A 19,243-nucleotide genomic window follows, 5' to 3' on the forward strand; every position below is an offset into this window, starting at 1 on the left:
TCATTTCATTTCAATTTCTATTTCTAGATGAATTAATTTTTTGATGATTAACAAGGTGGCAAATTAAAAAGATAGGTGTATTATTTTCTCAGTTTGATTCTGCCAAGTTTTTCAGGTGTGACTTTCCTTTAGTGGTGGCACGGTAGTCTGTTCATTCACTGTTGCTGAAACAGATCCACTTTAAACAAAGAATTCCATCTGCTTGGTGCGGAAAAAGAGGTTTTTCAAAATATAACCAGCTACTGGAACGAGTGGAATACCACATAATGCAAGTATCTTTGAGTCTGCAGAAGATGTTCATAAAAAATAAAGAAGTTGTATCTCTTATAGTGAAAGGAAGTCTGGAAAGGATGACCATTAGTGTATCCAGCACACCATTATCTCCTCTTCAGGTTGCAGAAATTATTAGAACAGAACACTTTGCACAGTTCAGCAGAGACGTTCTGCCTGACCTTAAGGCTTCAGCAGCTTCTGCCACCGATGAACACAATGATAATAAAACACGAGTTGTTCTATTAAATGCAAATTCTTTAGGGTTAGCCTAGCTGTTATGTACCCCATCCTGATTTGATTACATACCACAAGCAAGCACTGCAGAGTTTTCCTGAATATTTTTATTAGCCATCATAAATAGAATGCTTTATCAAGGGGACTGTGGTTAATATATATATTATGGAAGAAAACACTCCCAGAGTCTCACTTCATTTGCATGCAGCCGCAACTGACTACCAGACCTACTCTTTTTCACAACTCGCACTAAAGCCAGATTTTAAGGCCTCACAATGTAGATTCGAAACGTGGGTGTCAATTTCGGAGCCAGGCATATACCTTTTCCTATTTTTTCAGGCCTTTCGCATTCATTTTCATCTTTCCTGATGAGTTTTTTAAAAAGTTTTTAAACCATTCATATAGAATTTGATGCCTTTTGTATATATTCTCCTGTTTCCAATTTGTTGCTGGCAATCAAAAATTGGGAGAATCCTCTTGGGCTCAGGTCCTGCTTGCAGGCTTCCCATAAGAAACTGGTTAGCAACTAAGAGATCAGGATGCTGGGCTGAATGGGTCTTTGGACTGATCTAGAAGAAACCTTTTTATGGTCTTTTTATGGCATTTGAAAACTGTGAATGGAATTTGATGAGGATCATATAGTGGTACCTCAGGTTAAGAACTTAATTCGTTCTGGAGGTCCATTCTTAACCTGAAACTGTTCTTAACCTGAGGTACCACTTTAGCTAATGGGGTCTCCCGCTGCTGCGTGATTTCTGTTCTCATCCTGAAGCAAAGTTCTGAACCCAAGGTACTATTTCTGGGTTAGCGGAGTCTGTAACCTGAAGCATCTGTAACCTGAAGCATCTGTAACCAAAGGTACCACTGTATATGAGTCTGAGCACTGGTCCATCTAGCTCATTATTGCTTACACTGAGAAAATTGTGGTTTTTTTTTCTCCCAAGCCTTGCCAAAGATTGAACCTGGGACTTTTGCAGCAAAAAGAACCAAGAGCCTTGCAACAGCAAATTTTATTATGACATAATCTTTGTTAGCCTTTCAAGATGCCACATGTTCATTTGTTATTTTGTTTAATAGCCCTTAAAAAAAACCAATTAATGGAAATGACAGGGGAGAAAGTGGGGTGAAAATTAAAAAACTAGGATAGATAAAATTAGGATTAAGCAAATTCACGGATGATAAATCCACCAACAGTTATTATGATTCGTGTGTAAGGGAGGGGACTTTTGTGTGGCTGGAATGTAGCGTGCTGTACAAAGGTAGCAGTTGCATCCATTGCTCCAAAATACATCCCCATCCCTGCCTCCATGGCTGGGTGGCAATGGCGCATGAAGAAGCTGCCTTATATACCGAGACAGACCACTGATCCATCTAGCTCAGTTCTGTAGGCCTCGACTTGCAGTTGCTATCCAGGGTTTTAGTTGGGGGTTCTTCATAATAAGTCTTAACTAGAGTTGTCAAGGATTGACCTCAAGGCCTACTTCTGAGCTACAGTAATTTTAAATTTCTATTTAAAAGTAATTAATACATACAGGCTCATGAAAGGAAAACTGAGGCTCACGAAGAGATTTTGTTCCAATTTTTATACACAAGCTTAATGATCGAACATGGTAATTATTCGTTCCATTGCTTAACATTAAGGTAAGTTTCTTGAATCAACTCTCGCACATGTGAAATTGTGCAAGACGTTTGGCTCACAACGCTTTGGATCCTGATCATGCTTTGTACAAAACCAACAACCACAGAAGTAATACAATCTTCCAATTAAAACCAACAATGATATTTATCAAGAACTGTTACCAAAAACCCACACCTTTTTCATGCAGGAGAGTAAAGACCTTTGGAGAATACAAATTGCACTCTAGAGCCACTTTCAGATATTTAAAATATTTGGAAGCAAGTCTTTGGGTTTCTTTGTGCTTTTTCAGCTGCAATTCTTTTAAAAAACCAAGTCATTCATATTATTAGCATTATCCTCTCGATGTATTCCCCCCCAAAGAGTTCCCGACAGGAAATTACTAATTAATTTCATCATTATTTTTCTTTCCTTAAAAATATAAATAATATTGCCTAGTGACCTTGTGTACTGTTTTCCAGCTTAAGTTTGTGCAAATCACAAAATCTGTCTTACAGGCCTCCTCCTTGATAGCAAGGCCAAAAGGAATATATTGATTTAATAAAATGTAAAGCCATGAAAAAATGCTGACATAGCAGGCCACCAGGATTATGCACCGGGTTTCAACACACCATTTCAACAGATGACAATAACGGAGTAGAAACTTATTAAAATACTTTAAGTCCTCCCACCTCTTTTTAACAAGTCAAATTCAATTTGATATGCATAGTAAAATGAAAAGGTGAAAAGGAACATCTAGCGTAGGACTTCAGCAGGAAAAAACAAACAAAACAAAAACCGATTTCAAAGATGAGATAATGGATTTTCTCACTATTATAAGGCCCAGTTCAAAAGCCAATTCCATAGGCAAAACTAACCTCCATCTTTCTCCTATCTGATCTTTCACAGTATCTCAATTATTCAGTTATTTCGAAGCCTTTCCCTTCCTGTTGTCCCCTAATATTGGTTGGGAGGTGGGGGAGAGAAAGAATTGCAGAGAATGACCATGAATGTTCTATCTGTAATTGTCATGGGTAGCACTGCAAGACAGAATGTCATCAGACAATCACAATCAGAAGTTAAGAGTTCTGGTCAAAGCACAGAAGCAGCACATTATCTGTTACCAAAAAGAGATGAAAGAAATATGGCAAAGGGGGAGCTTCCAGCTCCTTTCCCAGACATATGCACACAAATGCACACGGACACACATATATCAAACTCTCAGCGGCAGAGTTGCTCTGATCAGCTCCCAAGCAAGCGAATGCTGATGGAGGACGGAAAAAGTGATTTGTGCCCAAGGGAATGTTATGTGCACGTCTGTGTGTGAGCATGGAAGAAAGTAGGTGCATTCCTTATTGTAAGCCTTCTAAGCATCTATTTATCATATCAGGTGGATCTGACACCCTGCCAGAACAGTGAATTGAAGTTAAATCTGCCAAACAGTCGTTTTACAAACATGGCTTGCATTTGACACTCTGTAAATCTGGCACCAAATGCTTTCAGCAGACACTGGATTCAGTCAAGAGCTCCAACTGGAAGCTCAAGCATGGATCTGACCCCAGCAGCATCGCTTGACATGTGGTACCAACAGTGCCGAATGCAAGCCACAGTTGCAAAGGGGGAGAAAAATATCAAAACACCTGATATGAAGCCAGGTGAGTGACAGGTGGCCAAGGGGCAAATGGTCTTACAGATCAAATAGATTCTTTGGCCCATCTCTACTGGAAATATGGTGGCAGAAACTAGAACAGGACTCTCTAAAAGGGGAGCTCTCCTGCCTGGTGAGATCTAACAGGCTCCTCTTCCTTTCACTGGCTGTAAACTTTAAAAAAGAATAATTATTATTAAGGAAAGTCTTTGCAATGTAATCTTTTTGGCTGTTCTTAAACTGATTTTTATGTTGTGGAAAACCTCTATTTCTTCCTTGCCCTTTCTTGGATTGGCATTAGTGCAAACATTTACATGCCAACCTGAGGCACTCTTAAACTGGTTCTCAAAGTATATATTTAGGAACATTCTTGGGCTCACTTAAACTGGCAAGGAATGTTGAACTTTAGAAGGGGGGTTGTGTATGTGAGGGAACAGATGATTTTCCAAACTCTAAACTGGGGGTCACTGGGCCTTCCAGATGTTGTTGGACTCAAATTCCTACCAATCCCAGCCAGCATGGCCCATGGTCAACAGAGTTATAGTTCAGCAGCATCTGGAAGGCACCACTTCGCCTGCCCCTGCTCTAAATGCTAGGCAAGTATTACTTTTGAACAAGGCCATTTATTTCAGAAACTTCCAAGACACAGGAAAAGTAGGGCAAGGCATTAACGCACCAAGTTAGCATTATTTGATAGATAGTCTGTTTGGGAACTAAAAGCTTTTGCAAACAAGCAAAGAAGACATCTGTATTCAAGCAAAAGAAGGAGCTGATCAGGGATGCTACAGAAGTGTATGTGAAGATCTGAGCAAAATCATCTGGATCAAAGTTTGCAAATGAACATGCTGCAAATTATCCTAATTCTTCTTCACTATGAAGATATTAATGATGTCCTTTATGATAAAGGGCAAAATGTCTGGACTCAGATACGGTGTGAAATCATGGTTTGTGATCTGTAACTGTAGTTTAAATTCCACACAGTGGCTTAAGCTTCCAAGTGTACAGCAGGCCAGCTGGGGTCTAGATCTGCTTGCTTTTGTCTCCTTTTTGTTTCCTTTTTTAAAAAAATTGTCTTTATTGATTTAAAATATCATCTTACATATATGTTACAAATAGTTGCAGCAAAATTAAACACAAAAATATAAGAGAAAAAAGATAAAGAAAATAAAAAAATAAATAAAGGAGAGTTAACAATGAGAAATGAATATTGGTTATAACATCCTGTCTTTTCTAATGAAGTCTTCTGAAAGAAACTTCCAATCATTCTCGTTGCACTTTTTCTATTGTTTTAATTTTATTGCAGTTTTATAACTTTTCCTGTATATTTTTCTAGTATATTTATTCCATTTGTATATTATATACAAGCATCATTCAGTTCTGCTAGGGTAACATCATTTTTACAATATAATCTTATATATTCTTTGAATAGTCTCCATTCTCTGCTTGCTTTTGTTTCCTGTCTGCTCAGCATTCAACATCAAGCTCGCTTCCATTTTCATGGCGCAACAGTCTTCCAAGAGGTTTGTCAAGGCTCTGAAGAATCACCATCACATATTCCAACAGCAAACTCATTCTCTGAGTGAGGATCCTTACTTATATAACCAAAATGGCACCATCCACAAACAGAGAGTTGTATAAACAGGTGTGCGGGAACCCCAGTATTTGCAGAAATACCGAAAAAATACCCTCCCAAAATCAATGAGGACTGAAAAGATAGGGGACTCAGAATACTGTTTTTTATTGGGGGCAGGGAGAGATGGAAATGAATATTCAGGAAGAATGGGCCTAACAATAACTCTCCCTACCTCTGATTCCCAATAACTGGGATTCAGAGGCTTACTGCATGCTTTGTAAACCAGCTTAAAACTGTGGTTTCAGATCCTAGTCACAAAACCTGTTAGCTGGCTCAGGTTTGGGCATGAAAATCCTGGTTCAGCAAAACAAAATGTGATTTTACATGACCTCCAGGCTGGCTCAGAGCAAGTGGTAACGTTTATTGTTACATTAACACCTTCTGCTATAGATTGAATTACTTTGCATACCAGCTTCAGCTCCCATTTTATATTTACTAAAAATTCAAACTAATTAAGAAAAGCAGTATTGGATAGTGCATAAACAAAACATGACTAATGAATTTATTTTGCTTCATGACTTCACACCAATAAATGCTATTTTGGAAATGGGTTACTGGGAAAGGATTAAAATGGAAATAAACAAATACCCAACTATATATATGTTGTTATACTTGATTGTGACAAATAGTTGTGTGGCTTTTTAAAAAAAAAAAGTTTCTTGATTACCTACACTTCCATACTTTTCCATTATTTTAATATTCCCTTGCTCTTCAGCTTATTTGCTCAGACTGGTTGCACTTTTCTACATCCGTAGCAGCAACCCTTAAATCATGTTTATATTGTAAGAATGAAAACATAATAATTAGTTCCAGAAAGGTGTTGTAGAAAGGTATTTTAACCCAGAAAGACTGCATTTTGAGCTATGCCCCTTTCTCCTTAATCCTTCTTTTACTGAGAGACATACAGTATTCAGTATTTTCAAAAGAATTATCTTAGAAATAGCTACTCAACTGTGTCACCCCCAAAACTTGATTTTACTCAAAACGAGCTCACTTTCCACAGACTCCAATCTCCTAATCCAACCTAAACATATTCATCTCATTAGCTAAAACAGAGTAGGAGAATCTGTCACTCTTAAGATGTTTCTGGAGTCCAGCTCCCATCAGCACCAGTCTGTGTAACCAATGGTTAGGGTCAACCTGAAGACTCAACATCATTTAGAGGGCCAAAGGCCTCTTCAGTGTTCCAAATGAAAGCACCACACACACAACCCTTGAAGCTGTATCAATGGCTGCTTCTGAATTGGAATCATATGAGTGTTCAGTTGCTGGAAAACATTTGCCTTCCTCTTACCCCTTGCCTCATCTTATTTTGTTTTTTTATAAGCTACATGTTTACCCTTTGGAGAACCTTTTTCATATAAAGCCTACCTCCCGTTTGATTTTAGAACACAATACAAACGGTAATGCATTTATAGCAGAGGATGGAACAAAGACATCTAATACATGGAGTAGACAATAGTTTAATAAGAGCAAATAAAACCTACTCATCCGAGTCGGATCATGTTTTCCACCAAGCTAGTAAACAGCTGCAGACAGAGTCTGCTTCCGATCAAAGGGTCTATGTATAACATATTATACCTCTGTATCTCTCTGATGGTTCACTGGTAATTTTTCAAAACCATAACCTCTGAAACATATGACAACTATATTTTATTGAAGACATACTATGACCACTCTGCTCACGAATTCAGAACAATTCAAAATGCATAATGCAGGTGCCAAAAGCCATCTAAATACTCCATCTGTTGGCTTTTATGATTGTAAAATTGCAAAAGGCTTCAAAAAGGAAAGTAGGGCATTTTAAAGTATAATGTGAAAAAATAATAACAGAATGGTATATGTGCTTATTTTCAGTGTTCAGAAGAAAACATTTCTCAACTAACAGCTTTAAAAGGTAGCTTGTAGGACTCTGCACCTCTGACTAGAAAAACTGGAATTCAAAGGCAGGCAATTTACAAAGTTGTAAAACCACTAAGGCTACAATCTTCCACAAACTTACTAGAAAGCAAGCCTCATGGAGCCTAGTCAGACTTCTGAGTAAACAGAAACAGGGTTGTGTTGCATGACACTAGCTAGAACTTAATAAGGTTGCTGAATTTCAATTGAAATCAATATTCTAATTAGAATGAAAAATCCAGTTTGATTATTTGCTTGTACTTTGAACAAATAAATGTTAAATGACAATCTTTTGCTATGCAGACAGACAGACATATATGGCAGTTACTCTTATGAACAAGATTGCCGTTCTACTGGCAGGCTACAAACATAGCACATTCCTTTCCAAGATTGTATACTGCAATTTTACTGATATCGAGTTGTTGTTCCAATATTTAAATTCCAGAGTCAGATTTAGAGTCAATATCCAGATGGGAAAAATTTGTCAAACCACAAAATTCTGCAAAATGCAATTACAGCTGAAGTCATTATTTTTTTTTATTATTGCATTGCATTCTTGAAATTTGTATACCGCCTTTCATTCGAAGATCACAAGGAGCTTTGCAACAAAAAAATACGAAATGAGAACACAAAATATATAACAAAAAAACTAACAGACTAAGAAACCAATAAGCCGCCTCCAATGAACACATTTAAGAGGCTATAGCACTATCAGGAATCCTATCAGCTCAGATGTGCCCTAAGTTCATTTGAGATGCAGACAGAAGAAAACCAAGCTGTCCATGATTTACTGTGAAATGCAATGCATGCTTACCCACCGTGTTCACTGGGGCTTACTCTCTTGTAAGCATGCATAGGCTTACAGCCTTGGTCTAATTCTTGAAGCTCTTTATTCTAAACCAAATGTTTCAGATCCTGACACCTACTGAGAAGTAGTTATATCAGTTTCCCAGTGTTCGTGGGGCTGAGTGTTCTGCTAACATTTCACCTTCTACAACTATACCTATACCGTTGCCCAGGTTATTTCAACAAGGTTGCCGAGAACGTATGGTAGAGGTAATAATATACTCTCAAGAGGCTTTGAAGATCATTACGGTTAACAAAAGGTTTCCATTATCCAAAATGTATCCATCTGGGGATACACAGAGATCGTAACAGAAAAGCGTGCTGCAATGTTTCTGTGGAATGTTTAGCTTCCTGACTGAGTTACAAGAGAAGCCAAATGTAGCGTAACTATTTCAGATATCTAACTTTGGAGTTAGAAATTCTGATAAGCTCTTCTAAAGTAGTGTCCTAGTGGAATATCACCACCTTATGGAAAAGGGGGAGAAAAAGGAGGGCGGTTCTGGTGGACTCAAAAACAGAACTGTGCCGAAACACCTATGCAAACGTTACCTCATATGTAATCGGTACAATGATGCATGACTTCATAAGATTAACTGCAAATAACTATCAGACAGCTGTATAGCCTGCTGTTTTGCAATATGCATGGAAAGATGGACCGTCCAGCCATGGTATATCTTCAGTTTCAGCAACAGCCTAATAGAAGATTTCCTGCTGACTTGACATCAGCTTGTGGTACAGGTGCAAAGGACTTATTTCCTGGCAAGTGCAAGAAGAATTAATCTATAAACCATAAGGACAGCTTCTCCCATTCCATAACAGTTTGTGAAATTAATTGCAATAGCATGCATATCAACTTTGGGTATAAAACCTGTTCTATCATGAGCTAATATAATCAAAACAAGTTGGGGGAGGACCCCAAATAGTTCCCTACAAAGCTAATTGACAGAGATGGATTGAATAGCATAACTGGGAATTGCTCTTTCTTAAATTATTTCTGGCTATTGAAAGGTCTTATGACAGAAACAAAAAGATGTCAATTTTAATTACCTGAAAAACAACGGGAAATGTTTCAGTTGGTCTCAGTGAAAGTAACCCTGAGGTGAAACAGCTTCTCTTTTGCATAGTATGAACTCGAAATTTTGCTGCATGTGCTGGCTTGAGAAATACACACACAAAAAGCCTTGAGGGAAGCACATTTCTGATTTGGGCTTTAATTTTCTTTTAGAAATTATGCTTCCATTAAAAATTGCCACTGGCGGGGCATTTCTCTTAAGATAGGTGAGAAAAAGCTTTCAGTCTTTTACCTTGCTGGGCAAAGGGGGAATTAAAGGACTGGACATTCAAATAATGCTTCAGGAAAAAATATGAAGGCAAACTGCTAACATTAAACTCACTTTGGAGATACTTTAGACAGACAGTACAACATTTTGGTATACCCGTATTTTTCGCTCTACAAGACGCACCAGACCATAAGACGCACCTAGTTTTTGGAGGAGGAAAACAATAAAAAATATATTCTGAATCTCAAAAGCCAGAACAGCAAGAGGGATCGCTGCGCAGCGAAAGCAGCAATCCCTCTTGCTGTTCTGGCTTCTGGGATAGCTGTGCACCCTGCACTCGCTCTATAAGATGCACACACATTTCCCAATACGTTATAGGAGGGGAAAAGTGAGTCTTATAGAGCAAAAAATATGGTAGGTTGGGCCAAAACATTATTCTTGGACTTAGTAGCATCCCCGAGAGCTGACATAACTCAGTGCCTAAAAGTGAAACCCTGTATATGAAACTAAGAAGCAAGTGCTATGAAGTTCAATAGAGTTTACTCCCAGGTAAGTGACAAAGCTACAAATCCCCAATTCAAATGTTGCTTGTGCCACTGTCTCTCAGCTTCAACACCCCCTCACCCAGCAAAAGGAGAAAACAATACTGACTTACATTACAGGGTTGCTAGAATTACAAAAAGCAATGAAAAGAGTTTGTGAAATGATTTGAAAGTTTAAAATACAGAGTATTTTTTTATTTTACTGAGTTCTTATTTTATTTGGCAAGATTTAAATACCACTTAATTGACAAAAATACCCTCAATTTATTATTGTGCTTTTGTTCCTTAAAAAGGTAAAGGTACCCCTGCCCGTACGGGCCAGTCTTGACAGACTCTAGGGTTGTGCACCCATCTCACTCAAAGAGGCCGGGGGCCAGCGCTGTCCGAAGACACTTCCGGGTCACGTGGCCAGCGTGACATCGCTGCTCTGGCGAGCCAGAGCCGCACACGGAAACGCTGTTTACCTTCCCGCTAGTAAGCGGTCCCTATTTATCTACTTGCACCCGGGAGTGCTTTCGAACTGCTAGGTTGGCAGGCTCTGGGACCGAACAACGGGAGCGCACCCCGCCGCGGGGATTCGAACCGCCGACCTTTCGATCGGCAAGCCCTAGGCACTGAGGCTTTAACCCACAGCGCCACCCGCGTCCCCAATTTTTGTTCCTTACTCCCTTCTAAATCACCTAGGAACATAAATTAATTCTGAAGGCACAGGATGTAAATTATGTAAAGGAATACCCTAGTTTTAATGTACCATTAGGAAATGTGGTATCTATGATTTTTGGTGACAGGGGCTTAGAAGTCTTCCATCACAGCAAACTGTTAATTGTTAAGCAATCTGCTATATATCTCTGATATCCACTGAACAGACATGCACCCTCTCATTGGGTATAATCTATAAACCAATATCTGTCAACATGCAATGAAGATAAAATTTAGAGCTCACTCCATCCATATGCCAAGCACAAATGGCAGGACTCTGATAGAAGCACTCTCAGTTTCTGCTCTATAGCCAAGGGGACAATTGGGGATTATTCTGCAGGAGTTGGCACTTAATGACCTGGTGGTAAAATAATTTCTGAGATACATTATTTCCAATCCATTTCAAAATGTGTTAAGTTGCCCCTCAAGTCTTCAATCCAGCTAACTAAATCAGTAGGAAAGAATCTAAATTCAACAAAAGTGAAATGGAAATATTAACACTAAGCCAGGTAAGGCCAAGGCTGGAGAATTCAGCCACGGCACAAGTTTGGTCTCATTTATGGGGTGAGTGCAAAGGGGACTCTGAGATCTAATTTGCACACTTTATTTGAAAATTACTTTTTATTCTATGTAATAAGAAATTTTGGTAAATTTGATCATGGTTTTACTGCATATGCATCAACTTTTTTTTTCTTCTTTGGATGATGCTATGGCTTTTGGCTAGTGCAATAAAAGTTTCTCTCTCTCTCTCCCTATTTTCATATTTATCAAAACGCAGACACCACTGTAAGAGCCTGATCCTAGGGATGCAGTGTTCTCAGAGGAAATCCTCCTAAGCACTATTCCTGCGCCAAAATCCAGCCCCATTCCCTAAAGATTCTAAAAATGAACACATGCACAATCTACCTGCACAATCTGTACCCCAAAGAGGGTGCAAATTACGCAAAGCAGCTCCATGCATGCAGACTTTATGTGCAAACAGTTTGTAGGCTCCATTTACAGCTTCAGATAACTGTGCAAACAGGAAGCAAAAGGCACTTCCTGTATCCACACAATCATTTCTCTGTATGTGTCATATCAACAGGGATACTGTGCTATGCTACCAGTCTAAGGCCAGAAGCAGACAGGGTTGCCATGCTATATTCTGCGCTGAGCAGAGGTATGGCTGAGGCTTCCTGATCCCCTCACCTGGGTAGAATGTACTCCTTTGTCCACTGGAAGAAAATAATGTTGTAATCTCTGTTCTGCATTTTACATTGCACAGCAATATCAAATGTCCTGAACCTGATGCTGCACTTTATATCATATAGCAATACAAAAACTGCAGGGAAACATCAAGATATATACTTTCATTTTCTTTCATATAGAAAGGAAACTAACATTCATCATTTAGAAGCTTAAAACCCTGCACAACTAATGCACAAGCACTGTCATGTACACACAATTCCTCAATACGTTTCAGGTCGGCTTTAAAAAACCCAAAAAAACTCATTATCTGAAACATAACTTAAAACACAAGCAAAGCATATTGGAAGAAATGGCTGGCAGGTTCCAGTACTTTCATCGTAAAATTGTAAAACTTTTGTGAAGAAGTAAATATATGCTTCATCCTAAGCATGTGTTTATCTGGCTGCCAGAAGGATAAAGTACTGGAAGATGTCAGCTTTGAATCTGTTAGACCTGCAAAGGTAGTTAACGTTTTAAAAGAAAAAGTGCATCTGGACTTTGTAACTTAAAGTAGATAAACCTTTCAGTTTGCATGTTTCCCTGCAATGTTTTTCTTGATACCATACCTCACTGGTTTCCTGTCTCGAAGCAAATCTTCCAGACTCTTTCCACAGTGTTCCGCAACAACCACTAGCCTCTCTGATGAAAAATATACACAGAGAGACAGATTTAGTATCTCAGTGCACACAGGCACAAAAACACTTTCACTCTTGCATCCCACTGAAATTAAAACCATATTATGGTAACGCTGCATCTCGTAATACAAAGAGGATGTCTACTTATTTTAGGGGAATAGAAAATCATACTGAGTATACGTTACACAGAATATAACCAAATTAACACGTAGATGGCAATTATTTGCAGCCAACAACTGTCTAGAGTAATTTCAGTGTAGAGAACATATGAGCATTTATACTGATCAATAATTTTTTATTTGTTTTTGGTTGTATACCACCAGTTTCTGATTTGGCAATTTTTATGCAGTGTGTGCTTTTATCATGGTAAAGTTTTTGTTATTATTGTTTTGGTTATAAACTCTGAATATTGTATACATTTTATATTTCTCCATGTTGCCTTGGGTCATTTTTGAAAAAGGTAACTAAGATATTTTTTTAGGAACTATTGCCATTTTTTGAAAGTTTGTCAGTTTTACGGTCAGTACTTCCGATTTTCTACTTTTTCTAAATGCATTTGGAAATGTATTAGAAATTTCTAGTATTATATTAGCTACTCTTTCAGTATCAAAATTACCAAGTTTTTTGTGTAAGTGAAGGAAGACAAGAACGAAAGAAATAGATAAGTGGGTATCATTTTTTTGTTGGAATAGGGCTAGTATAATAATAGCAAAATATACAAATTTGTTTCAATTGCTACAAGTACATATGGGTTAACCTACTCGCTTGTTATTTTCTCCATTTCTTTTATTTACCACATTGAGGAGATAGACCACTGTTTTTGAAACGGAACATTTATCCATTACTGTGAAGGAGAGCAAATTTTTAAAGCATAGCACTCGCTCCCTTTGTACATTTACAAACATTCATCACACCGTTTCCCCCACATGAAGCTTAGCTTACAATTTTTTTTAATGCGAGAAAGTACCATACATTTCTGTGTATAAGACTAGGTTTTTATCTTTAAAAATTATGCTAAAAAGTGTGGGCCGTCTTATACATGGAGCCATCTCCCCCCATTTCCTTAAATTTGAGTCCCCCAAAATAGGGGGCATCTTATACATGGAAAAATACAGTATTTCAGTCCCCAACAGGACATACCGTATTTTTCGCTCTATAAGACGCACCAGACCACAAGACGCACCTAGTTTTTGGAGGAGGAAAACAAGAAAAAAAAAATTCTGAATCTCAGAAGCCAGAACAGCAAGAGGGATTGCTGCGCAGTGAAAGCAGCAATCCCTCTTTCTGTTCTGGCTTCTGGGATAGCTGCACAGCCTGCATTCGCTCCATAAGGCGCACACACATTTCCCCTTACTATTTAGGAGGGGAAATGTGAGTCTTATAGAGCAAAAAATACGGTAATTTTAGAGGCCCATACTTATGAGAATTGTGCTCCAGCCCTGGAAAGGTCCGTTGCCATTGTTCCTCTGACATCAGTGCACTGATGGTGGAGGGGTCAAAATGGGGGCGCGGTGGCGCGGTTTGGCATTTCAGTAGCATGATGGGAGTTGATAGGGGGAGGCTTAAGATCTGTTGAATCCTTCCATTCCCACAATATGCCCTCAATATGGCATGAATGCCCTGGGGCTGGATCAAATGAGAGGGAATGCATTATTTAAAGAATACCTCAAGATACCCAATGGAAGGGGGTCAAGAGAAAACCCTACCCGCCCACTCCACCTAGTCCCCTGCTGGGCACCAGCTTTCGATTTGACAGCTCATCCACCGCAAGCGCCGCCTCTCCCAACCCAGTAAGATTTCTCTTTTAAACAACTGAAATATATAAACCGTGTTGTTTAGGAATGGACTGTAATGGTGAAAAAGGGATAGGAATTCAGAGATCAACTGAAGGAAAACAGTGCCTCATGCTGAAACCTCTCCTGCCCTCACCAACTCCATTCACACAGGAGTATCGATTGCCTGACTATTATCCACGAATGAGGTGCGTGGATGAGCATGGGGAACAGTTACCCTGAATATGATGCTGTGGCAGCCACCAAAATCTTAGTAATTGTCAACATGGTTCCCGATAACAGCATTATTTAAGGCAGGATTTCCTAAACTGTGCTCCCTGAGCTTCATTTGGGTGGTCTGTGGATTTTGGTTGAGGATGGTATATCCATCCCATTAAATATCCACATTGGCTTTTAAATGCATTTGTAGTGTTTCTTTTATTCCTTGTATTGTATTTTATGGCATTACAATTTGAAGTCCATGGAAATTCAAACAAATAAAAAGAGATCGTGACAGGCACATCCATTCTGCTGCACTAATTTTGTTATAAAAATGCACCGCCAGCTAAGACTATTTTTGGATTTTCCTCTCTGAGCTGCGTCATAATACATTATTCTTGTATAGCTGTAAGAATATTGCCATTCTATGTACAACCACCTCTCCTTTAAAACAGATTTACAATGTGAAGCTTCTCCTCTGCTTTGCCAGACATTCTGCTTAGCTATACAGCAAAAGCTACAGTTAAATAAAATTCACCATGTAAAAGAAAAGAAACTTCACTTAAAAGTAATAAAACTGATCCCAGGTGTAACAGTCACCCTCCACCCCTGCCAAGATACCAAGAAAGCACGATCATATTGAATAAGTTTGGAACAGTTTATGGAAGACAGGAAAACCCTGATTTCTGAACTAACTTTTATTCTTTGGCAATCACTCATAGCCGAGTAAGATTGTCTTCCATAAACACGGTTTTAACGATGAGTCTGTAAGTGACTATGGAGGCCAGTTCTGGACCCACACGTCCTTCCACAGTGGGGACATTGGTTTCCGGGTGGGAATTGATCACTCTGTGGATTTGCCAAGTATGCCTTCCTCTTAGCACGTTTCTCCCTTTCATCCTGCATTCGAGTGTCTTCAAAGCCCATGACACCTTTGGTAAAGGCTGTTCTCCAACTGGAGTGCTCACAGGCCAGTGTTTCCCAGTTGTCAGTGTTTATACTACATTTTTTTAGATTTGCCTTGAGACAGACTTTAAACCTCTTTTGTTGGCCACCAGCATTACGCTTTCCATTTTTAAGTTTGGAATAGAGTAGTTGCTTTGGAAGATGATAATCAGGCATCTGCACAACACGACCAATCCAACGAAGTTGTGTTGAAGAATCACTGCTTCAACACTGGTGATCTTTGCTTCATCCAGTACACTGATATTAGTTCGCCTGTCTTCCTAAGCGATGTGTAAGATTTTTCGGAAAATACAATGCCCTTTAAAGGACAGGTCACGTGTGATATCCAGCATGAGAATGGGAAAATAAAAAATGTAAATAGAACAAATAAAGTCAAGTGAAAAACTGAACAGCCGATTATAAGAAGCACATATAGCAGCATGCCAGGCAAGTTGTGAGGAAGGCTTTGTATCTTTCAAGGAGCCCTCTGTGTGCATAGAGACAGGCTGCACACATAGCATTGCAGTTCTCCTCACAGGAGGAATATGTAAGATTACAAAGATGCACTTAAGAGATGGCATTTTGCAAAGGAACTAGCCTGCTAAAATGGGCATAGTTCAACCCGAAATCTCCTTTTTTCAGTCATGTTAAAGTCCCTTCCAACTCTACGATTCTATGATTGACTTGAAACATTCCATGGCCTACGAGATATGCACCAAGAGATGCCTGCTCTTGATGGCATTACACTCCCTCTGAAGGAATGGGTACATAGCTTGGGAGGACTTCTGGACACTTTGATGTTGCTTGATGCTCAGGTGGCCTCGGTGGTGTGGAGTGCCTTCCATCAGTTTCGGCTATGGATCTAGCTGTGTCCCTGTATGGATAAGGATAACCTAACTTTTGTCATCTATGCTCCAGTAACCTCTAAATAAGATTACTGCAACACATTATGTGTAGGGCTGCCTCTGAGGACAATTTGAAAACTTTAGCTGATGCAGAATTTGGCAGTCACGCCACTCACTAGGGTAAGATGGTTTGAGCATATTATACCAATCCTGGCCTGACTGTACCGGCTGCCAATTAAGTTTCCAGGCCCAATTTGAAGTGCTCGTTTTGACCTAAAAAGGTAAAGGACCCCTGACAGCTAATTCCAGTCGCAGACGACTCTGGGGTTGCAGCGCTCATCTCGCTTTACAGGCCAAGGGAGCTGGCGTTTGTCCACAGACAGTTTTTCCGGGTCATGTGGCCAGCATGACTTAAGCCGCTTCTGGCAAAACCAGAGCAGCACACGGAAACGCCATTTACCTTCCTGCCAGAGCGGTACCTATTTATCTACTTGCACTTTTTGGCATGCTTTCAAACTGCTATGTTGGCAGGAGCTGGGACAGAGCAACGGGAACTCACCCTGTTGCGGGGATTCGAACCGCCAACCTTCTGACTGGCAAGCCCAAGAGGCTCTGTGGTTTAGACCACAGCACCACCTGTGCCCCAACTATTGATCCAGAAGGCCTTAAATGGACCACAATACCTCAAGGACCACCTCTTTCCATATGAACTGACCCAGACCCTGTGATCATCACCTGAGGCCCTTCTTCGTGTGCTTCCTCTACATGAGGTCCGCGGGGTGGCAACATGAGAATGAGTGACTCCCCATTTGTGGAATGCTCTCTTCAGAGAGGCTCGCCTGGTGACTTCATTACATATCTTTATGTACCATGTGAAAATATTTCTCTATAACGAGGCCTTTGGCTGATAAACATCCTATGGCCTTTTAAAATGTGTTTTTGGTAGGAGATTATGGGTTCATTTTTATTTTTAAAATGTATTTTTGTGTTCTTATTTTGTATTTCTATGTTGTGAACCACCCTGTGATCTTTGGATGAAGGGCAGTATATGAACAGAAATAACAGAATAAGTAAATTACAGCTTATATTTCATCTTCAACATGATATATGGCACACTGATAAGTTCCAAAATGTGAGGACTGGGAGAGAACTGTCGAGGCCGCCTTCTGTGGAGCACATTTCTTTTAAACTCTGAACTTCAAAAGAGAGATTTGAAGAATTAAATAAAAAGAAAGACAGATTGATGAATTGCAGGAACCTATGGAACAAATGGACTGAAAGAAGCCTGCCGTTTTCAAGAACAAAACCCCCCAAAAAGCATGCGAAGGAACAGAGGGGGGAGGGGGGAATGGAGTAAAGAGAGATAAGCAGAGTGTGAAAAAGAAAAGGAAATACCTAAAAATTATCAATGTGATCTGAACTACAGGATAACAAAGGCCTGCAGCCCAGCAGCATACATCTGTGTCTGTTATGTGCAACAACAGAGACAAGCCTGAAAAATGCTGCTGCAGAGTCAGTCTGGGGAAAAGCAAACTGCCGTCTTGGGGGGAAAAAATGCTGAGGGCTGCTTTGAAGTCTAATGCTCTGAAACACATGCGCAGAATAATTACTGTAACACTCCTACATGCACACCCCAAAGTTATGGGGCAGGGAGGGGAGAGAAAGCACACTCACCATGCTTTCCACGGGAAATGTCCACATACTGGCAGAGCCTAGGATGCGTAATTGTCTTAAGAATCTGAAAGCGTCCCAGGATCTTTATGGAGTTTGGCGTCAAGGGCAGGCCGTTGCTCCCACAAACATCATTCGGAAGAGCAGAAGCAAAGAAGGTAAAGGCTCCCAATTCCGCATCCTTTAACGGAAACATCTTAGGAGTTCTTTGAGATACCCCTCCTTGTACGTAGCGTTCCCCTGAAAGAAAGAAAAAAAGGAAGAGAAACAATAAAACCAGGCTGCAAGCCTCCAAACCAGTAAACATGCTGCCTATAGAGAAAAAAAAACCAGTTTAAAATCTACAGGCTTAATTTTAAGGCTAGTCAAGCAAATGGATGCTATTGATATTACTGCTGGTTATAACAGAGTAATGAAAGCTGCTTTTAGCATCTGAAAATGTATAAAGCAATAAACTGCAAGTTAACAGAATACAGTATTTAGAGGATTATAGCCTGAACTGAACTCTGCAAAGGAATCATGCTATTTATTTAAGTCCAGTAAGAAAGGACACAATCTAGAAAGCCTGTGCATCCATCCACATTTGAGCAGCAGCAGCAGACAGTCACTATTTTGCAGGAGGGAGTCAAGTACATAGTAGAAATTAAGTCCACACAATTAAAGCAGATTATAACGCCCTGTTGCCCTGGATCACCAAATCCACTTAAAAAAATAGCAACCATCAATGAACTTTTTATGTTAAGAATATGATGGAGAAATGCACTGAAAAGTTTGGGAAGTTTTTAAAGCAACCTGCAGACAAATCAGGTTGCATGTTTAATGTCCTATAACATCCCCATGCCCTGAACTGCAAACACTTTTTGGCATTATATAGAGCTGCTGTTGTGGGGAAACAGAACTCCCACCCACTGCTGGCTAAATGACACAGGGAATATGATCAGTTGCGCACCATGGAAATAAAATATAGCTCAAGCTGAGTGTGCAAGCATCAAAGCAGTGTCAGTCCCCAAATTAGGAGCAACATGCTTGAGGCCCCAACACATGCCTTTTGCCAGAGGGGCCCATAGATTGAGGACTGCTTCTGTTGGCCAAATTCTGACTGCTCTTTTCTGCCCTCCTGGCCCACACAATGCACTTTCCCCTGCATCAAAGCCCACACTGGCCTTTATCAGTCCTCGTCCCCATGCATGTGGGTGTGATATTTCAAGGTGGCTTTCCCATGCCTAAAGGCAGTGTAAAAAGCCACCTGGAGCAAATATG

The 19,243-nt window shown here is 39.8% G+C and overlaps 1 protein-coding gene across 5 annotated transcripts in view; it reads right to left on the minus strand.

The window, feature by feature from the left end:
- TBCK (TBC1 domain containing kinase) overlaps positions 1 to 19,243 on the minus strand; it is an 82,216-nt gene that overhangs the window by 60,085 nt on the left and 2,888 nt on the right. For 4 of the 5 annotated variants that reach the window (XM_083456762.1, XM_083456763.1, XM_083456761.1 and 1 more), the window contains exons 2-3: positions 17,987 to 18,223; positions 12,463 to 12,535 (exon numbers count right to left, since the gene is read on the minus strand). In XM_083456762.1, coding sequence (XP_083312888.1) covers positions 12,463 to 12,535; positions 17,987 to 18,179 — 266 coding nt within the window. In that variant the 5' untranslated portion in view covers positions 18,180 to 18,223. Of the gene's footprint in view, positions 1 to 12,462; positions 12,536 to 17,986; positions 18,224 to 18,483; positions 18,591 to 19,243 lie in introns of all 5 variants that reach the window. The other variant, XM_083456765.1, reaches the window with a different exon arrangement.

The sequence above is a fragment of the Podarcis tiliguerta genome (assembly GCF_965153285.1).
Source record: "Podarcis tiliguerta genome assembly, chromosome: 9".
Taxonomy (NCBI): Eukaryota; Metazoa; Chordata; class Lepidosauria; order Squamata; family Lacertidae; genus Podarcis; species Podarcis tiliguerta.